Here is a 21,625-nt window from a genome sequence, read left to right on the forward strand (position 1 = left end):
CCCACAGCCCTCCCAGCAGACAGAGCTCAGTGGGCTCCCAGGTACCTTTGGGACCCAGGTGCGCAGGCCGTGAGTGGCAAGTAAATTTGCAGCTTCTCCCAAGTGCCCCTGCACCCTAAACTGAACCGCTTCAGAGCCCAGGGTCCTCAGGTTGGGAAGGGTGGAATCCACCCTCCTCATTCCTTTCCTTCCTGCTGGTTTTCCACAAGCCCGTGGTGGTGTGTGTCTGTGCGTGCTGTGTGTGTTGGGTGTATGTGTGTATGGCTGTGGGAAGTGTGTGGGGTGAGTGCATGGGTGAGGTATGTGTGCACGGGTGTGCATGGATGTGGTGTGTGTGTGCATGTGTGTGCATGTGTGTTGGGGTGACTGTGGTATGTGTGTGCATGGCTGTGTGTGCATGCACGCGCGTACGTGGGTCTGTGTGCATGGCTGTAGTGTGTATGTGTACATGACTGCTGTGTGTGTGTGCACGGCTGTGGTATGTGTGTGCACACATGGCTGTGCTGTGTGTGTGTATGCATGGGTGTGGTGTGTGCGCGGTTGTGTGTGTGTACATGGCTGTGCTGTGTGTGTGTGCATGGGCGTGGTGTGTGCGTGGTTGTGTGTGCACACATGGCTGTGCTGTGTGTGTGTGCATGGCTGTGGTATGTGTGTGTGCATGGGTGTGGTGTGTGCATGGTTGTGTGTGTGAACATGGCTGTGGTATGTGTGTGTGCATGGGTGTGGTGTGTGCGTGGTTGTGTATGTGAACATGGCTGTGGTATGTGTGTGTGTGCATGGGTGTGGTGTGTGAGTGGTTGTGTGTGTGAACATGGCTGTGCTGTGCGTGTGTGCATGGGCGTGGTGTGTGCGCGGTTGTGTGTGTGAACATGGCTGTGCTGTGCGTGTGTGCATGGGCGTGGTGTGTGCGCGGTTGTGTGTGTGAACATGGCTGTGCTGTGTGTGGGTGGCGTGGGTGTGGGGAGACAGACTCAGGGCAGGTCAGCGAACCCTATCTCTGGAGGAGAGGGAAGCTGGAGGACACAAGGTAGCTTGGACGAGGCCGTGTCCCTTCCTTCCACGCTGGCGGCACCCTGGGTGCTCAGGGAACAGAACCTGGGTGTCTGCTCCTCATGCAGACAGGAAGACCCAGAAATGTCCATGACCCTCGGTCAAGCAAGGGGGCTGCCCGCTAGGGGTGGTGCCAGGCTGGACGCCAGAGCCCCCGCCTTCATGACGAAGGCATCTCTCTCTCTCTCTCTCTCTCTCTCTCCTGGGGCCCTTGAGGCCTCCTCCCCGCCCCCCGCTCACAGCCCCTCACCTGCCCACCAAGTTCTGCCTTCGGCCGCCTCATCCCGGCCTCTGGCCTCCTGCGCCCGAGCTCAGAGAGAGGACGTGAACTTCAGGTCACCCCGTCAGCAAGGACAGAGCTGGGGTTTGAGTGCCGCTCTCCTAACTACAAAGGCCTTGCTCCTTCTCCCACTTCTGCTGTTCGGGGCAATGTAGGGCAGTGGCTACGGGGAGAGGCTCGGAGCCATGTGGCCTCGGATCCAACCCTGCTCTTGGGTGAACGTGAAGTGACCTTTCAGACTTCCTGAGCCTCGGTTTCCTCTTTCTAAACCGGGAATGAAGAAGCTACCCATCCTTCCTAGTTGTTGTGAGGACAAGCACCTGGCACCCAGTAGACACCACACAGATCGTGGCTCAGGCCCCAGACCCCTCCTGTCTCTCCTCTGGGCTGCTCCCCGGAGGAAAAACACCTAAGCCTGGCGATTCTCTGCTGAAATCTTTCCGGTGGCTTCCCTGCACCTTTCGAATCAAATGCCCTCTCATCACTCCGAGGCCTGGCACAGACTGCCTCCTGCCTTTATCTCTAACATCACCTCATGTGACCCCGCCCTTAATGTGCCCCCCGCACTCGAGCGTCAGTCCCGCCAATGCACCAAGCCCTTTCCAGCCTCGGGGCCTTCGTGTGTGCCATTCCCTGCGTCTGGAAAGCTTTTCCTTGTGTTCTTTACCTGAATACATTCTTCTCCCTTTTCTCCCCCAGCTTAAACGACGCTTCCTCAACAAGGCTCTTTCCGCTCTCCTATCCTAGGCCTGTGCACCTAGTGTTCTCCCACACAGCTTTGCACGCTTGGTTTTCAGAGCAGTGTGGCCCAGGGCTTGAGAAGAGTAGCACGGGAGCCCGCTTGCCTCAGTTCATTCCCCTTGTTACTTCTCAATTCTGTGACCTTGGGGAAATTACCCAACGGCTCTGTCTCTTTGCTTCTTCATTGTAAAAACAGGGAACGTTGTATCTCTCTGTGTCAGTTCACTTTAGATCTATGACAAACCACCCCAAAGCTTGGTGACTCGAAACCACAACTAGGTATCTACTCAGCTCGCATTTCTGAGGTTCCACGATCTGGCCCGGGCTCAGCACAATGGTTCTTCCGGCGGGGGGGAGGGGGGGCTGCGCCTGACCCCACGTGGCTCCTGTTCACCCACGTCTGCAGTCAGCTGGATAGGGCGGCAGGTGGCCCGGGGACCTCGGGGTTTCCGTCCATGGGCTGTGTCATCCTCTCCTGCACTGGGAACGTGGAGGTCACTACATCCCAAGACAGACAAGGGGTGAGGCCCTAGAGTCCAAGCACCTTATGAGTCTCTGCTTATTGTTCTTTTCTGTATGAAATATATCGCATTTTTCATTTGGGTTGTATTTCTATTGAAATGTAGTCGACGTATAATAGGGTATTTGTTTCAGGTGAACAACGTAGGGATTCAACATTTATACGCATTACAAAATGATTACCGTACGTCTTGTCACCATCTGTCACCAAGCAAAGTTATTACAGTGCCATGTTATTGGCTATATTCCCTCTGCTGTGCTTTACAGCCCCGTGCCTCACGTGTTTATAGCGGAAAGTTTGTACCTCTCAATTCCCTTCACCTGTGTTTTCCATTCCCCCCTTCCCTCTGGCAACCCCCAGTTTGCGGTATTTCGGAGTCTGTTTCCATCTTGTTTTGGTGGTTCATTTGCTTTCTTTTTCAGATTCCACATATAAGTGAACTCATACGGTATTTGTCTTTCTCCGTCCACCTTATTTGACTTAGCATGATACCCTTTAGGTCCATCCACGTTGTCACGAACGGCAAGATTTCGTTCTTTTTGACGGCTGAGTAATACTCCTGTGTGTGCTTCCAGATCTTGGCTATTGTAAATAATGTTGCAGTGAACGTAGGGGTGCAGATATCTTTCCAAATTAGTGTTTTCATTTTCTTCAGGGAAGTACCAGGAGTAGAATTGCCGGCTGTATGGTATTTTTCTTTTTATTTCTTGAGGAGCCCGCATACTAGTCTGCATAGTGGCTGCACCAGTTTACATTCCCAGCAATGGTGCGTGAGGCTCCCCTTTCCCCATATCCTCGCCAATACTTGGTATTTTTTTCCTGCTCCGTAGTAACCGTTCTGGCAGGTGTGGGGTGTGCGTTGTGGTTTTGATTTGCAGTTCCCTGCAATGAGTGTTGTCGAGCACCTGCTCGTGTGTGTCTGTCTGCCATCTGTATTCGTCTTTGGAAAAACGTCTATGTAGGTTCTCTGCCCATTTTTAATCAGATTATTTGTTTGTTTTGTTTTGTTTTTGTGTTGAGTTATATGAGTTCTTTATAGATTTTGGATATTAGCCCCTTATTAGAAATATTTTCTCCCATTCAGTAGGTCATCTTTTTGTTTTGTTGGTTTCCTTCACTGTGTGAAAGCGTTTTAGTTTGAAAGTAGTCCCAATTGTTTATTTTTGCTTTTGTTGCCTTTGCCTGAGGAGACAACCAAGAAAATATTGCTAAGACTCTTATCCAAGAGTTTACTGCCTGTTTTCTTATAGGAGTTTTATGGTTTCAGGTCTTACATGTAGGTCTTTAATTCATCTTGAGTTTATTTTTGTAGGTGGTGTAAGAACGTGGTCCAGTTTCATTCTTTTGCATGTAGCTGTCCAGTTTTCCCACCAGCATTTATTGAAGATTTTGCCTTTTCTCCATTGTACACTCTTGTCTCCTTTCTGTAGGTTAACGACCATACAAGCATGAGTTTATTTCTGGGCTTTCTATTCTGTTCCACTGATCCATGGGTCTACCTTTGTGCCAGTCCAAACTGTTTTGATTACTATAGCTTTGTGTGGTCTAGTTTGAAATCTGGGAGCAGGATACCTTTCGCTTTGTTCTTTTTTCTCAAGATTGCTCTGGCTGTTCGGGGTCTTTTGTGGTTTCATAGGAATTTAAGGATTATTTGTTCTAGTTACGGGATAGTATTTTGATAGGAATTGCACTGAATCCGCAGATTGCTATGGGGAGTCTGGACATTGTAACAGTATTAATTCTTCCAATCCGTGAGCATGGTGTATCTTTCCATTCCTTTGTGTCATCTTCAATTTCTTTCGGCAGTGTCTTATAGTTTTCAGAGTACGGGTCTTCCACCTTCTTGGTTTATTCCTAGTTATTTATTCCTAGGTATTTCTGCTTATTACTGAATCAAGATGGGCGGAAACTGCCGCAGGGCTGGGACTCAGGAAGGCATGATAAGATGGGGGCTGTTATTGTGATCAGTCGACCACACTACCCCACTGGGGCTGTTGTGGGGACTCAAATGAGACCTCGGCATGGAAAGGACCTAACACAATGCCTGGCCAGTTAGTTAGCTCTTCATAAGTGCAAAAGCCTTCTTATTATTTTGTGACCTGGGACCTGAGGCGTAGACATGGTAGCCAGATTGTGTAAGGTATGGCCCCCGTGAACCATGGGGGGTTTGAGTCCGTTTCTGACTCTTTCCAGGGAGTGAACTCTTGGCCACTACACTCCGCTGCTCAGCCGTGAGGACAGGTAGAGAAGTCAGAATCCCACCCACGGTCATGAGGTCAGTCTGTGGAGGGACCGTCACTCAGGCCCGGGTCTGCGCCAGACCTGGGGCCCTTCACCTGCCTCAGTCACAATCAGCCATGTTGCCCGGGTACTGGACTTGGGTACCGTGTTTGTCGTTGGTCTGAAGTGCCATGGTGGGAAGAAAATATTTGTTTTGGGTGTCCTCTTGTAGCACTAACAATCCTCTGCTTGCATTTTTCTGTTGTCTGGCTCGGATGAATAGCAGTTTTCGTCTTTGCTCTGTGTTATCATGTACACAGAACCGCTGTTGGGAGCTAACAGCGTGCTTGCTTAGTCATTATTCTGGGAAGGGGTGCCAACCAGTCAATAGCCTTTATTTTTATATGACTCTGTACACTGCAAATGCAGAAATCATGCACAGCGCTGGCGTCCAGAGCCGCCACCAGACACCTGTCACTTCTGGAGGTGGGCAACGCAGACGTGGTGGCAGCCGTCGGAGCCCCAGCACCAATCCTGACTTCTTCCTTTGTCAGCGCCCGGGAGCTGCGTTAACCTTCCTGAATGATTCACTGTGATAGAGTCTGTGGCAGATTTTATGGTTTTTACCAACTCAAAGGAGAAAGCAAATAGCACGGGAGAGGTGCCAGGATCGGCAAAACTTCTTAGGAAGAGAGAAGAAAAGATAGATTCCAGGAAATGCAGGGGAGCAGACTTGACATTGAACCCAGGGAAGTCGTGGGAAGAATGAAAAGTCTTCCTGGGATCCCCAAGGTGGTTGCAAAGATCTGGGAGGCTTTGTGTGGGGTCTGCCGTGGGACTGCCGTGCAGAGGTGGGGAGTTCTTAGGACCGGGCTAAGCAAGTGGTTCATGTCATCTGACCAGCTGAGGGATGCCAGGCCAGACGTGGGGGCCAGAACATGGAATAAAGCCAGCCAGAGCGTTTGCAACCCATGGAAGGAGCTGGTCAGTCTTTGGCAGCAGGGTTCTTGATGTGAAGAGCTCCAAGAGATGGACAGGGGTAAAGATAAGTTCATGAGCTAGTTTCCTCATTGATTCAACAAATTCTCCCTGAGCGGGAGTGAGATGCCAGGCACCGCTCTAGACCCTGGGGCTCTGTGCTGAACAAGATACAGTCCCTGTCCTCAGGGAGGTTATGTTGTTGTGGGCAATAAAGAGATAAAAAAGATGCTGTGGATGGTGGTTAATACCATGAAGGAAATATGTGGGCTGCTGGAGCGGAGAGTGCCTGGTAAGGACGGGGCACTTTAAGAATGGCAGAAAAGGCTACTTTGGGAGTAGGAAACATGAACTGAGGCCTGAATAATGAGAAGAAGCAAGAGGGGATGATCTAGCATTCCATAGGAAATGCAAAGGCCCTGGGGCTAGAATGAACTTGGCATGTCAAGGAATATAAGGCCAGAACGGCTTGGATGAAGGAGGAGTCAAAGCAGGAGGGGGTGACTGAGCCACTTTGTATACTGCCCTGAAGGTCAGGAAGGAGTTTAAATTTTATCCTATATGTAATGAGAGTGCACATGAGGGTTTAAGCAGAGAAATGGATTGATCTGAGTTCTGAGAACGTCCTAACTCTGCAGGCATGCAGTTTTCTAGAACAAACAAGAACAAAGGAATCTTGTTTTCTTGGGGGTTGCGGGGGAAGGCAGGTAGGGACGCCCTTGCTCGGGGACTTGTAACTGTGTGATGAATCTTGATTGCGGCGAGGTGTTTGATAAAGGCTGTCTTGGAGAAGAGAAGATGGGATGATAGTGACTGGATTGACTTATTCCCCCAAAGTGTTGATCCAGGATGACCGTCAGGCTGTGCGGAGGGTCTCCGGCAGTGTCTCCAAGGCTCGGCCCTGGACTCATTGCCTTCAACATTTCTATCCATAAATTGGCGGAAGACCCAGGAGACGTGCTCCTCAGCCATGCAGCTGACATGAAACTGTCAGGGACAGCTGATGTCACGGATGACAGACTCCGGATTCACCGTGATGGTCCTCCAATAGCTGGAGCGACGGAATGAAACCAGCAACAGCCCTGACGGCACTTAGGTTGGGGGACAGAGCTCAGCCGTGGAACAGGGGTCCTTGCTGGATAGCTATCCCCGGTAAGGAAGCCGGGTGGGGTAGGAGGAGGTCGTGAAGGCAGCCGCATCCCCACACTTTCTAGGTGACAAGGCCCTTGGGCCTCTTTCAGGCTCGTTTTTCCCCATCTGTAAAGTGGGGATGATGTTGTCTATTGTCCAGGAGTGTGGAGAGGATTCAATTCAAGCATGTCTAGGGATGCCTGGCTTCCTGTCCGGCCTGGAGTGGATTTCTGACAGATGCAAGGGAAATAGGAGTTTGTGGAGGCTGGCCCGAGGGAGGGCTGGGGGCCCTGGGGCAGCCTGTCGGGAGCACAGAGGGCCCACAGCCAGAGCGGGCCCTGCATTCTTGGCACCGCACTGCCCCTCCTGGGAATGCCGGCTTCCTAAGAGGCCCCTGACTGCTGTGATGAGCCAGAGGGGTACGAACGGGGGTTCATCCTCAGCTTCTGCCTGTGTTCCAGGTTGGGGGGGGAGGCGGGTCCTCTCAGGGGCTGAGAAGGGGCCATCTGCGAGTGGCTTTTGATGCAGGGACCCCGGGGTCCTGAGGGCCTTTTCGAGTTTCCTTTGACTTCTCCTTGGAGTTGGTACTTGGGAGGATTCAAGCGGTGAGACTTTTTCTATCTGCATCTATTGTGTAACATTTACATTAAAAAAACCAACGCAACCCCAAGTAGAGCCAACAGTGCGTGACGAACCCATGCACCTCTCGATCACAGTTTCGGTGATCGTCACCGCATGGCCGTCTTGTTTCATCCGTGGCCCCCGTCTTCCCTCCACCCCTGCTGGATTAAGTTTAAAGCAAATCTTAGACATAGTTTTATCTACCTCTAAGAGACAAGGACTCATTTGTTGTTGTTGTTGTTGTTGTTTAAGTATAAACCACAATACCATTATCACAATGTTTTAAAATTTACCTACTTGCAGTAGGTCTTTCTAAAAAAAAAAAATCTATTGGTATATAGCTTGCTTTGCAGGGTTGTTTTTCTTTTTTTTTGGTAGAAGGGTGAGTCAAAAACTGATCCTTCAACTGTCTGGTTTCTGTAACTCGAGATTCACCTGTTCCCTTTGAGGATGATGATGAAGAGGAAGAAGGGGGGTCTCTTTATTCTGATTGTTCGCAGGGACGCAGCCATGAGAGTGGGTCCTATTTATAGCCCAAGTCTAGACATGGGACGGAGGAAAGGAAGGGAACTGGAGAGGGCAGGGAGGAGGGGGAAGGGGGAGAGGAGAGAATGGAAGGAAGGAGAAAGCCAGAGTGGAAGACGGCCCAGCCTCCCTGCAGCCACGTCGCCCGCTGGAGCTCCCAGGACCAGCCGACACACACCCGAGTCACCTTTCCACCTTCTCTCCCCAGCGTCACACCCGTGGTTCAGGTGTCGTGCCCAGCTACAGGGAGGCCCTGAGGTTCTAGGGTCTGACATGAAATAGGTGGTTGTGCCCAGTGGAGCCCCCGGTCTGCTTGGCTAGAGTCTGCCTTCTCCAGGCCTCTCTGCTACTAAGTCTGCGGAGGCCGTCTGCAGGGCGGTGGTCAGGAGGCACGGCCAGCTCAGTTCGTAGAGTAGTGACATGCTCTTCCCCAAGTTTCCCAAAGGCCCTGGGCCCCCAGCTCCATTCCCAGGGTGCCCTGGGCCTCATGAGGACCCAGCAATGAAGGGGGTAAGGCCTGGCGCATCTGGACGCCCCTGGGACTGTCGCCTGTGCCCGTTCTGATTGGTTGTCAAATACAGTGACTTTCTCCCTGGTTCCGCGTGTGGTGACACGTGAGCGTTTTGTGCCTGCACGCGCACGTGCATCAAACACACCCACAAGTGTGTGCATTTGTTCTTGTGCACTCGCGAGGGTATATATGCTCAGACACAGGGAGCATTACGAGGAAGGCACGTCCCTGCTGGCAGGATTCATGGCCCCAGCTCGAGGGACTGGCTGAGCCCTGGGGAGGAACGGTCAGAGGAGGAGTATGCGCCAGGCCTTCCCCACGGCGGAGCTCCACTTGTGGGCACTTTCATTCCCCCCTACCCCCTCTTCATTGTCTTCACCACCCTCCCCCAGGGGCATCGAGTGGTTTCCAGAATGTTCTTTGTAGACCACCTCAGCCACTTTTTATGGGAGCCCATCACATACAGAAAGCAGATGGTTCTAAGCTAGGTCACCATGGTCCTTCTGGCGGCACCAGGGTGGGAAGGTGCCCCCTTGCCAAAGATGCCCGGCCGGCAGGATTGCCATCCTCTCCCACATCTGGAAGGAGCCAGCAAGCGGGAGCCTAGAGTCCATGGGCCCTGTAGGCCCCATCGGGTTGGTGTTGGCCATCAAGGGTCCAGCTGGAGTCCGGGGTTTGAGGTGCAGGTAGAAGCCAGTGTGTGGGTACAGGGAGATGCTTGTGAATCAGTGCAGGGACCGAGCCACTGCTGCTGCTCCCAGGACGTGCGGCTCAGTCCAGAGGCCGTGATCTGGTCAGAGGGCCGTGACAGCCAGGGGGAAACACAGGTATCCACCCACAGGCCACAATGTGGACTCCAGGATCCAGCCAGGCTCACCCTTACCCTGTGCCAGACCCTGTCCAAAGCGCTTTGCACCTGTCTGATATTCTTGTTGACCAGATGAGAAGACTGGGTACAGAGACGCCGAGCCACCTGCCCAGAGCCACAGGGGGGAAAGGGAGGGCACCAGGGCATGAGCCCAGCTGTCTAGCCCATGGTCCCTTCCCTCACGCTGCTACTCCGCAGTGAGTCTGGGGCTTTCCAGGGCTCAGCCCCAGCCTTCTGGCCTCTGAACTCAGAGCTGTTGACTCACTCCCAACCCCTACGTGGCTGGGCTTTCACTGCCTCAGGGACTGGGCACCCCTGAACAGGGAGGAAAGGACTAAAAATGAGGCTCAGCTCACTCAGCAAGACAGAGTATCTGGAGAGGACCCCGATTCCCGAATCCCAGACCTGCGCTCTTGGTGATGGGCCTGCTGGCCTGGTATAGAAACGTCTCTGGAATCCACTGTTCATTTTTTCTCTTGAGAAAGCAGTAGGTTTCTCTTACCTGGAGAGGTGTTCTCTCCATCCCCTTTCCCTGGGGATGCTGCTACAGAGCGCCCCCCCCCCCACGAGCTGGCACTAAAGCAGCCTCTTTCTTTCTTTTTTCTTTTTTTTTCTTCTAATAATTTTTATTTTCTTATGTTAGTCACCATACAGTATATCCTTAGTTTTTGATGCAATGTTCCATGATTCATTAGTTGTGTATAACACCCAGTGCACCATGCAATATGTGCCCTCCTTAATACCCATCACCGGCCTAGCCCAAACTCCCACCCCCCTCCCCTCTGAAGCCCTCAGTTTGTTTCCCAGAGTCCACAGTCTCTCATGGTTCATTCCCCCTTCTGTTTACCCCCCTTCATTCTTCTCTTCCTTCTCCTACTGATCTTCCTGCTATTTCTTATGTTCCATAAATGAGTGAAACCATATGATAATTGTCTTTCTCTGCTTGACTTATTTCACTTAGCATAATCTCCTCCAGTCCTGTCCATGTTGCTGCAAATGTTGTGAAATCGTTCTTTCTGATAGCTGAGTAATATTCCATTGTATATATGGACCACAACTTCTTAATCCAGTCATCTGTTGAAGGGCATCTCGGTTCCTTCCACGATTTAGCTATTGTGGACAATGCTGCTATGAACATTGGGGTGCATATGGCCCTTCTCTTCACTACGTCTGTATCTTTGGGGTAAATACCTAGTAGTGCAATGGCTGGGTCATAGGGTAGCTCAATTTTTAACTTTTTAAGGGACCTCCACACTGTTTTCCAGAGTGGCTGTACCAACTTGCATTCTCACCAACAGTGTAAGAGAGATCCCCTTTCTCCACATCCTCTCCAACATTTTTTGTTTCCTGCCTTGTCAATTTTTGCCATTCTGACTGGCATAAGGTGGTATCTGAATGTGGTTTTGATTTGAATTTCCCTGATGGCTAATGATTTTGAACATTTTTTCATGTGTCTGTTAGCCATTTGTATGTCTTCATTGGAAAAGTGTCTGTTCATATCTTCTGCCCATTTTTTGATTTGATTATTTGTTTCACGTGTATTGAGTTTGAGAGGTTCTTTGTAGATCTTGGACACCAGTCTTTTATCTGCCGCCTCTTTCTGACCTGTTTGCAGAGCTCTGGAGCTCAGCCGCGACAAGGATGAGATCTCCCTGTTGGTGGAGCAGGAGTACTTAAGTCTGACCAAAGAGCACCTCATCTTAGTCACAGAGACCTCCGGGGAGCTGGAGGCCCCCGGCACTCCCCCCGAGGGCCCCAGACAGCCGGCTCCCTGCCTTCTCGCACCTCCCCCGCCGGCAGACAGCGGTGAGTACCCAGGAGCCGCCATCGTTGCCGCGGACACACTTCTGGAGCCGAAGGTGGCCGTGTCCGTGATCAGCCGAAGGCAGGACCGTGATTCTGTTATGTCCACGGTCACGGGCATTCTGCGCGCCGCCAAGGCCAAGAGTGTCACGGGGACAGAAGATGGGGGCCACATCCTGGGTGCCTCCACCTCGGAAATCAACAAGCTCCTGGCCCAGTTCCCACTGAAGGCCACAGAAGCAACCAAGGCTCCTGACAACAAGATGGTGCTGGAGGAGACCAGGGTCATCAAGGGCTTCCTGCAGAGCAGCCTGTTTAGCGGCCCAGGACCCAGGGAACCCACGGGGCTGGGCCCCTTCCTCCTGCTGCCAGCCCTGCCTCCCGCCCCCCCTGACAAGCCCCCTGAGCTCCCTGCTCAGAAGAGGCAGCTCCCGGTGTTTGCCAAGATCTGCTCCAAGCCTGAGGCGGACTCTGCCGTGGAGGGACACCTCTTACTGGGTGAGTGCAGTTGGGAGCAGGGCTAGTGAGTGGGCCTGCAGGGAGGAACCTACCAGAAAGCCAACCAAGGCTGCAGCAGGTGCATGCAGCATCTTTGAGCGGACTAGGACACGGCGGTCTCTCTGATGCGTGCAGTTCCCCAAGTGCAGGCTGTTTTCGGCACCCACAGGCCCCCTCTGCTGGATGCCCAGGTACGGGGCACTGCTTGGGTAAGCAAACACAGTGGCCTGGATCCCAATGCACTTGGAGAAGAGATATAGGCACATGTGGTAATTGGCACGTTTTTTGAATCCAGGTATCCAGAGTACATGGAAGGAAGCGTTTACCCCAGCTGATACTGCAGCATGGGGACTGTAAGCTGGATAGGAGAGAAATGGGATTAGCAGCTGGGGTCATCTGGCTTCCAGTGGAGGCACCTGTTCTGACCATGAGGACGGGTCCTCGCTCACAAACTCTCCACGTGTCGTTCAGACTGTCGGCCCTGGGCTTGTTCCCTGGGACTCCTGAGCCTTCGAACAGTGTTTCCACCTGCTAACTGAGGAGTCCCTTTCCCAAGAGCCCAAGACCTCCCCACCCTACCTCCAGGTTCTGATCCAGCCATCAGACTGGACGGTTCCAAGGCAGACTGATGGCGGAGGCATTTGCCTACAGTTAGCAGTCTTTAGGAGAGTTGATCAAAGAACAAAACATGGCCCCCAGGCTGTGAGCATGGTTGGATAAGTGAGATGCAGTGGGGGGAGGGCCCAAATCCATCCCCTGAAGAAAAGAGGTGCATGTTCTGTGTTCTGGAACATCGTGGGAAGGCCGAGGAATCAGAGCTGGGGTCAGCAAGCTGGACTCTGGGTCCTGGGAAGGTCTCTGGGACCCAGTGGGCTTTTTGGGAGCTGTGTGTGTGAGGGTGGAGCCCCGCCCAGAGGGTGGGACTTTCCTGCCACCTCCTTCTCCAGGAAGGACACCGGATAGCTCTCTCAGGGATGGGGCTGCCGGCTGGGAGGTCGTCCCGTCCCACCCACCCTCCCCACTCTGTGCGTGCCCGTGGGTATAGATGGGTGGGCAAAGGTGTGCCACGGGAAGTGTTACAGGTGTAGGTGTGTTTTACAGGGGTAGGGTGTGGGTGCATCTGAGTGTATCTGTGTGTTTGTGTCTGTGTGTGTCTAGTGTGCCTCGTGCACATATAAGTGAGGCAGAGAAACGACAGGCAAGAACGTGTGTGTGTGCGCGCGCGCAGACATTGAAGACGGAGCTTTGGAGTTGAGTGAGTGGCAGGCGTGTTCAAGGCAACGGGAGGTGTGTGAGAGACTGCAGGTGTGTGGGTCTCTGGGGAAAGGGCTATTATTAGTGGGTACTGTTATTTCAGCACACTGGCTGGGGGCTAAACTTGGCAACCAGAGAAACTCTTGGAAGAGACTCTAGGGACATGTTTTGCTAAAAATGTCATTTTCTTCTAAATTGGCTCAGGCTAGAGCACTCTTTCCTTCGCTGGGATGGTGTTAGGAGGGCAGGCCTAGTCCCCTCCACACCCACAGGACCACTGGGCTGCAGTGGGGGCCCAGGCTGGAGGGATCGGATCCATGCCCAACAGGCGACAGTAGGCGCGGGTCCTCTGGTCCAGCCGCTACACGAACGACCGGAGGCGCCTGCTGTGTGTCTAGGGCTGTTTCCCAGCCGAGCTCCATGGAGACCTGCGAAGCCTCCAGGCTGGGAAGGGAGTGAAGAGCTCTCCTTCAACCAGACATTTCCTTAAAAACAAACAAACCCACATATATACAATTTCACCCATAGTTAACTTTGCTTGAAGAACGAGTCCCTTTGCTCGAAAGGAAATCTAGGTGAAAAATCACTGCCGTGGAGGGTCCTGGGATGGTCCAGGCAGCATCCTCACACCAGGGGACCACTCCGTCTGTTTGCAGAGAGACCCAGGCCTGGCCCCAACCTCATGCCCTGCGGGGACATGCACTCATGGTGTCTCTCCAATGCCTGCGCCTGCCGAGCCATCTCCCCCTACTCCTGGACGCGAGGCCTCATGGAAGGCCCACTTCTTTCTGGAAACCCTCTGACCCTTTCTGATTGAAGCCGTCTCAGCCACCGTCTTCTCCCACTGTGTCCCTCTGTCACCTCATGGTCCCCATCTGCCTTGTCCTGGAGCTATTTCTGGGTCTGTCTCTCTCCCTCCTTGTTGTGAGCTCCTGCAGGGCTGAGTCTGGCTCTGACTCATCAGTGTCCTCAGTACTCAGGTCAGGGCCTGGCGCTGCCAAACGGGCTGGATCACCCGTGAGCAACAAAGTGGGAGTAGAGTCCACGGTGAGGGGCCGGACTTCAGCTAGACCACGTGTTCTGTAGGAATCCGTGTCTCCCCCACGGAGCTGGTGTGGGGAGGGCCCTGAAGGCAGCTCTGTATCCCAAGCTTGGCACTGAGGATGGATAGAAGGAGGAAAAAAAAGAGGGAGAGAGGAAAGAAAAATGTAGAAAGGAAAGAAAGCAGGGAAAAGGGGAGGGAGGAAGGGGGGAGGGAGGAAAGAAAGGGAGAGAAGATAAGAAAGGTAATTGGAAGGAAGGAAGTTTGGATGGATGGAAGGAAGGAAGGAAGGATGGATGGATGGATGGATGGATGGACAGACGGACCCACGTATGCACGCATGATAGGGGAGGGCTGCAATGGGCCATGGTCCGCGAAGGCTTCAGGGAGGAGACTAGGACTGGCTTGGGCTGGAAGGGAGAGCCCAGAGTGGTTGGAGCCCCAGGCGTGTGCTAGGGAGGACCTGTCCCTTTGTCCACAAGAAAGTGCTCCCCGCATCCAGCACGTGGCCTCCCAGAGCCATTGACTCTGTTTCCCTCCTGCTGTAGAATGGAACTCCGGCGTCAAGGAGCCGACCAAGGGTCGAGAGAGCCTCTTTCTCAGTCAGTGGCCCCCGAGCCGGAAGGACACCTGTGGGGAGGAGGGCTGCAGTGACCCCGTGGGCTCCGTGTCCGTGGCCCTGCCAGCCAAGAAGCCTGCATGGCCGGCCGAGAAGAATCTGTTCTATGAGTTTCTTGGGGCCACCAAAAACCCAAGCGGGCAACTAAAGCTTCGCAGCAAAGTGGAGGTGGACGGGCTGGAGCTGAAACGTAAGCTGACCCTGCCTAGGGGAGAGTCAGTGGAGGGATTCCAGAAACTCTCGTAGGCCTGTGGTGGCTCTGTCTCATCCATGGGCAAGTCACTGGCTTCCTCTGGGCATCAGTTTTTTGTTTTGTTTTTTTTAAAGATTTTATTATTTATTTGACAGAGATAGAGACAGCCAGCGAGAGAGGGAACACAAGCAGGGGGAGTGGGAGAGGAAGAAGCAGGCTCATAGCGGAGGAGCCTGATGTGGGGCTCGATCCCATAACGCCGGGATCACGCCCTGAGCCGAAGGCAGGCGCTTAACCGCTGTGCCACCCAGGCGCCCCTGGGCATCAGTTTTTGAACTCATAAAATGGGGGACATGACTCTCTCCCATGTCCCTTATCAGGAGTGCAACTGCTGGAGAAATGCAGGTGAATTGCAGGGTCCCAGGGGTGTCATTAGTGGTCAGTTCGAATACAGCCCCGAGCCAGCATACATCATATCCCCTCAGGTGGCTCAATCCAAAAAAAAAAAAAAAAAAAAAAAAAAAAAAAAAAAAAATCCACGCTTCAGATTATTTCTACTTTAAGATTATCCATGGCCCTGCTTTCTCTTCCTACAACTGTTTCAGTCACACCTCCTTTCCCCGAAAAGAGGCCCATAAGGGGAAGTTGAGGTCCCATCTCTGACTCTGTAAGCCCACAGGACAGATACCAGAGGGAGAGAATCTAGGATTCATATCCTAGAACCACCCAGCCAAATCTCATTCATTCAGACGAATTTGGGGCCATACCGTGTCAATTACGTAATGTTTAAGAGTTTAAAAAAAAAAAAAAGATGCCAGTGTAGATAGAACAACCTGGGTAAGGTCCTCGGTGTCGCCAAGTATATGAACTCGGGGGGCTGCTTTAATAATTTGGTAAGAGTGAATTTCAACGGCATAGCAACTGTTGGTATAAAGCTGGATTTTTGTAAAGCACCCAAAAGCATTTGGTTTTCTATGTAGGTGAACTATAGCCCTAGCAACCTGGCTTATTGTTTTCTCTTGCTAAACCACCTCCTTTACTAGCGAATGATGGAGAAAGAGCTCTAAGCCAGACCATGCTGGGATTCGCACCTCTTCCAAATTGGCCAGGTGTGTGCTAACGAGGTTTTCCTGTAGTTGGAAAGTCACCCACACTTTGAACAACCCTCTTGGAGCTTAAAGGACCTGACATCTGAGAACATGAATCCCGGGGTAGGCATGGTGCTGAGGGCGTGCTGGCCTCTTCCTTCCTCGATCACTGAAATGCTCTCCCTCTCTGACTGACAGTTAACCCGCCTGTGACGGTGGCCGACAAGAGCAACCTCAAGTACACAGGGAATGTTTTCACCCCGCGCTTGGCTACGGCCTTGACCTCAGCCACCCCGAACCAGCCGCTCTGGCTCAATCTGAACTACCCGCCTCCGCCCGTGTTCGCCAATCACTCCACCTTCACACAGTATCAGGTGAGTGAGCGGGTCCTGGGCTGGGCTGCCCCGGTTCAAGCCATGGAGAAGCGGTGGCTTGCAGGGAGCCTGATTCACAAAGAGGCCTTTGACTTGTTATTTTCTTCACTGTGGCCACAGCAGACCAACTACTTGGTTCACACACACACACACACACACACACACACACACTTAAATTTTCCGTTGTCTGAAGCCAAGCTCACTCTGTGCTGAGCATTCCAGATCCCCTTTGCTGGTGTTGGCAGGTGCAGTGCTGGGGCTCCCAGCAGAGGACGAGGCCATAGTCCTTGCTGCCCATCCCCCTGCCATGACTTCCTTTAGAGTGGGATCACATGTGTCCCAGAGTACTCAGGACTGGCCTGGTTTTGGTCTTTTGTCCCAGCGTAATTGTTAAAAGCACCCCCTTTTCGCTCTCAGGTGTTCTGGTGTGGATGCCAAATCGTACGGCCACCTTCTTTAAACGGCATCGGAGTCGCGTTAGCTTGTACCAGCTCAGGGGGTCTGATGCGCATTCTCGGTCTTGGGCTCCTAGTCTAAGGGGAATTAGGGACCAGACACAAAGGGGTTCGTGAGACACGAGGGGCAGGGCTGGAAATTTTACTCATGGAGCTTATTTAGGCAGGAAAATGTAGTTTCTTTAGTTTGTCTATTTAAGTCAATCTCCCTTAAGAGCTGCCGCCCACTGGGCAGGAGGAGGGGGAAAAAATCAAATCAATGTCCACTCTAGTTTCAACCTTGGTCCAATTCAACAGCTTTCACAGTCCCTTTAAGTAGTGCTTGGTTTCTCCAGGAAAGGCGCTCAGCATCTGAGATTTCTTAGTCTTCTGGCCCCTGCCCCAGCTCCTCTCCAGAATGGCATGTAGGTGTATGGGCGGGACACACCGACTTGCACACCCAGGTCCTTGGGAGCCTGTTGCCCAGGCTGGCCCGCCAAAGCATAGAGAGGGCACGCAGAGAAGTCAATACACCTGCAAATAGTCTTGTCTGGTCTCTGTGCCCCTTCTGCACCCACTACTCCTTGGGTCCCTGTGTTATTTCCTCTTTCACGACACAGCGGCAAGCCTTATGGCTTAGATGTCCCCTGTGCGGAAGGCGGATCTTCTCTACCCCACACAGCGCCTCTCCGAGCTGGGCCACCAGACTAGCCCCAGAAGCTTAAACAGAAGCTCATGGAGTTTAGCAAAGTCTCTTTCTCTCTGATGTTTTGTTTTCAAGTCTTTTCGCTTGTTTGTTTGCTAAAGGGGACAAGTGCCCACCCTCTCCTCTTGCAGGACGGAGAACCTCGTGGTGGAGGGGGAAGCCAGCACGCGTCCGTCCCATATCCGTCTAGTCCTTACCCAGGTCTTGAGCGAAGTGCCCTGTTTGCACCCTCATCCGTTCACCAACCTCTTCTCCAGTACGCCTTACCTGGCGTTTTTGTGTTTGCTTCTTCAGTGTTCAGTCCTTTATTCACCTACTCACCGACGTGTTCATTTTTATTTATGTGTTTACTCATTCATTTAAGTAATTTAAAACCTTTGCTCCACCCTGACCACAAGCCGAGCATCGGCCAGGTGAGGGCATTCAAAGATGACTGAGATGCTCAGGGTCCAGCCCACGTCAGGCGCAAATCGGAGACCGGCACCGTGTGCACCCCACCTCTGAAAGAGAAGCGACTGCATAATTCTATGTAGTGTAAACCGATTCACTCTAAGGGCACTCGGGGCTCCGCATATAAAGCTGATGCACGATGGCTTGCTTTAGAAAGAGCGGATCGTGGCTCCCTGCTATGTCAGCTGCTTCTGGCTTGACTTGTTGGAGGGAGTGAGATTCGAACGTATTATGGGAGCACGAAGGTCCTTTGTTTCCAGAGATGCTGGTGTTGGCCACGCACAGCTGCCCCCGAGGCTTCCTGGCCTCAGCTAGAGAAGCTGAGCCTCCCAGGTAGCGATGGAGAACGGGGTGATTTACCTTCTCCCGGCTTCTCATGATTTCATAATGCCATCCAGCTTCGAGACGGCTCATCAAGGCGCCTAGCATAAGAAAAGGAAGGCAGGTTTTGGAATTGGCAGACTCCCGTTTAAAGAAATCTGCTGTTTTCAAGCAGTGTGGCTCTGGGCAAGTTAGACTGAGCGAAATCCTCTGAGCCCTGGTTTCCTCGCTTGTGAAATGGGCTCATAATAATTGACAGCGGCGGCAGTGACGGCATGTACTTGCCTCGGTTATAAGGTTAATTGAGTCCATGGGTGAGAAAAGGCTTTGAAAAGTCTGAAGTACGATACGGGTATTGGTTTTTAGTATGATTCAGCCCTGATCTTCCTAGGAAACAGGGTCAGGGAGCTCCCCAGACCTTGAGGAAACCGAGAGGAGAAACAGGGAATGGCCTATCCTAGCCTCTTTGCCTGCTTGGCGTGAGGAATAAAGATGAGGTCCCGAATCCAGTTTACTCAGAGCTCCACTGTGGAGCGATGCAGAGCCATGGAAGACTAAGTCCGCGGCACCAAGGAGCTCCAGAGGCTCCTGGGTGCTTGGCATAAAGGAGCTCTGTTCCCAGTTAAGAAGGAAAGGTAGGAAGAGGCCGTGACCTCAAGCAAAGAAGAACGAATGTTTATTCACCCTTGCTTGTGATTTTATGGAATGGCAAAATTGCGATTTGAACAACTAGGAGTGTCCTCAAAGCCAGATAGTGTCTCCTGAAAATCTGTCCAGGACGGAGCAGGGGCGGGGGGCTGTTTGTCTCGCACAGGCCCCAGGGGCAGCCCAGCCCAGGCGCGGGGAGGGTGGTGGCCCGTGGGAGCTGGCTGTGTGCCGCAGAGCCTCGGCTGCCAGGGAGGGAGGAGGGCGCACACAACCTGCCCTCAGAGCTCGCTGTGCACTGGAGTGGTGGGGCGGCCCCGTCTGTCTGACTGCTCTGTTCAGGTGTAGGCCTTGGTGGGGGTGACAGAGACCAGGCTGTGGTCACGGTGGTGAGTGGGGTTGCCCCGGGGCCGCGGGGCTTGGAGAAAAGGGGAGCAGGTGCTCTGGTTGCAGGTGAAGGGGCTGGTGGAACTGGGAGTGGCCCAACCACGGTCTGTGTCAGTTGCCTGGCAGCAGAGAGCCAGGGAAGGTTCTAGAGAATATGTACACTCGGGGACCTGGAAGATGGGGCCCCATCTCAGGGATTCTGCACCTTTGATGAGGAGCCCATGGGCGCTGAGGAAGTCATCAAGGGCATAGTGTCAGCCATCAACACTTTGATAATTGGCACAAGCTGAACCCAGAATGGGGCACCATCTCAAGGTTCGGAATCTTCTAGAAAGAATACTGGCCTGAGGGGTGCTTTGAGCTGCCTCTTAGAAGGTAACTGTGAATTGGCAGGTAGAGGCAGGCTGAGCCGGGAGAGGCAACGATCTGACCCCACCCACAGAAGCCAGCGTGTGTGTGTGTGTGTGTGTGTGTGTGTGTGTACACACATGGGCACACAAGGCCGCCCCAGATGGAGTTCTGAATAAAGGTTCTACTTTTATTAAAGGTAGTAAAAGTTCCCCTTTGGCTGAGCTGCCGGACCGCCTGTTCAAGGTGGGGGAGCAGGGAGAGATGCTGAAAATACCTAACATTCGCAGAACCCTTCCTACGTGCCGGGCACGGCTCTAAGCCCTTTAGATGCACGAACTCATTTATCTTCCTGCCAGTCCTCATCAGAAGGTGCGGACACAGGTGTCCGCATGGGCACATAGACACACACCAGCAACGACCCAAACGAATGCTCCCGAAACGCTCAGCTGCAGACACCAGTGGAACACACGTGTTGATGCGCTTCAGTAAGCTGGATGCAGGCCCACACACGCGTACGCACCATGCACGGCGATACCGCACGTCTTGGGGCAGGAATGGCGTTTGGGGAAAGGCATGGAAAAAGCGTATAGGTAACAACAAAGATAATTCGGCTACCTTCACAGGCCTTACCGGTTTGAACATGCATGATTTTATAGACAAGGGATAAGAGGCTCGGAGATGTGAAGTGACTTTCCCAAGGTCACACAGTCAGCAAGGGGGCAGATCTGGGATTCAAGAGGCATTCAGGTCCCTCAAGGTTTTACCTTAAATACTCCCCCGAAAGGCTATGAATCCTGCTCAGCAGGGGCTTCCTGTGTGGTGTGAGTTGTGCCTGCTATGCCTGGTGGCCGGGCAGGCAACGGGTGGGTCTGGCCAGCAGTGCGGTGGGACGGCCCCGGGCCGGCTGGCCATCCAGGCATTGTGAGCGGGAAGCTGGGCCGAGCGGCTGGTGCTCTCTGGTGAGGAACCCTTTACCGCCCCCCATGCTGAGCCTCCCCCTTCTCCCCGCAGGGCCTGTACCCACAGCGCGGAGCCAGGATGCCCTATCAGCAGACCGTGCTCCCCCAGCTGGGCTGTTACCACCGGCAGGTGAGTAGAAAACCTCCTCACCTCTGTCCCAGCTCTGCGAGGGCCCTCCGGTCTGAAGCACATCGGCTTCCTCGTCTTGGTCCAGCCGGTCACTAGCCCGGCTTTCTGGTCTGCCCTTGGCCCCAGAGAGCAGACACAAAGGCCAACATGCACGTGGAAACAAACCAGTGTCCCCAGGGGCTAAGCGCTGGCACTTCCCTGGCCCTCCGTGCGTCCCAGCCCTTCTCCAAGGGCTTTATCTGCACGAACTTCACGGCCACCCTGTGTAATAGATTAGAGATGAAGAAACTGAGGCACAGAGAGATTAAATAACGTGCACAAGGCCATAAAGTTAACGGACGTGTTAGTTTTTGCTGTGGCAACAGACAGCCTCAGCACCTCAGAGACTTTCAACAGGAAGTATTTATTTTGGGTCCAAGCCTGTTTCATGTGTCTCCCTGTGGGGACCAGGCTGAAGAAGCAGTAGCTTTTGCTGCTGCCGGGTGGATGACAGAGGGAGGGGTGAGCGGGAACACCCGCTGCTTCTGAGAGCCGCAGCTTGGCGTTAGCACATGGCCGGGTGCACCTGCCGTCCGAGGGCCGAAGGAAATCCTGTGGTTTTGCCCGGCATCGGTGGGACTGGGGAGTCCTCTCCTTCCGTGTCAGGTTGTCAGTTAAAATAGAAGACATCCAGTTACACTCCAGGTAGATGGCGAATCAAGTTTTGGTATAAGGAAGCCCCAAACAGTGCATGGGCCATAGTTACCTTAAAAAATGTTTTGCTGTTTATCTGAAATGCAGACCTAACTGGATGTCTTCTTTGTTTGTTCTTTTGCTGAATCTGGCACCCTGCTTCCACGGGTAGGCCAGGAGCGGATATCTGCTTGAAAATTACATGATGGCGGAATTGGGGTCTGACCTTGGGCAGCCTAGCTTCACAGTCCGTG

General features: G+C 53.0%; 1 protein-coding gene across 1 annotated transcript in view; it reads left to right on the plus strand.

The window, feature by feature from the left end:
* The window catches only part of CUNH1orf94 (chromosome unknown C1orf94 homolog), a 40,039-nt gene that overhangs the window by 9,514 nt on the left and 8,900 nt on the right, over positions 1–21,625 (plus strand). Inside the window, exons 2-5 of the mRNA XM_026516730.3 lie at positions 11,061–11,746; positions 14,591–14,851; positions 16,141–16,316; positions 20,622–20,699. Of these exons, the coding sequence (XP_026372515.2) occupies positions 11,061–11,746; positions 14,591–14,851; positions 16,141–16,316; positions 20,622–20,699 (1,201 nt within the window). The remainder of the gene's footprint in view (positions 1–11,060; positions 11,747–14,590; positions 14,852–16,140; positions 16,317–20,621; positions 20,700–21,625) is intronic.

This window comes from Ursus arctos, unplaced genomic scaffold (genome assembly GCF_023065955.2).
Source record: "Ursus arctos isolate Adak ecotype North America unplaced genomic scaffold, UrsArc2.0 scaffold_32, whole genome shotgun sequence".
In the NCBI taxonomy this organism is placed as follows: Eukaryota; Metazoa; Chordata; class Mammalia; order Carnivora; family Ursidae; genus Ursus; species Ursus arctos.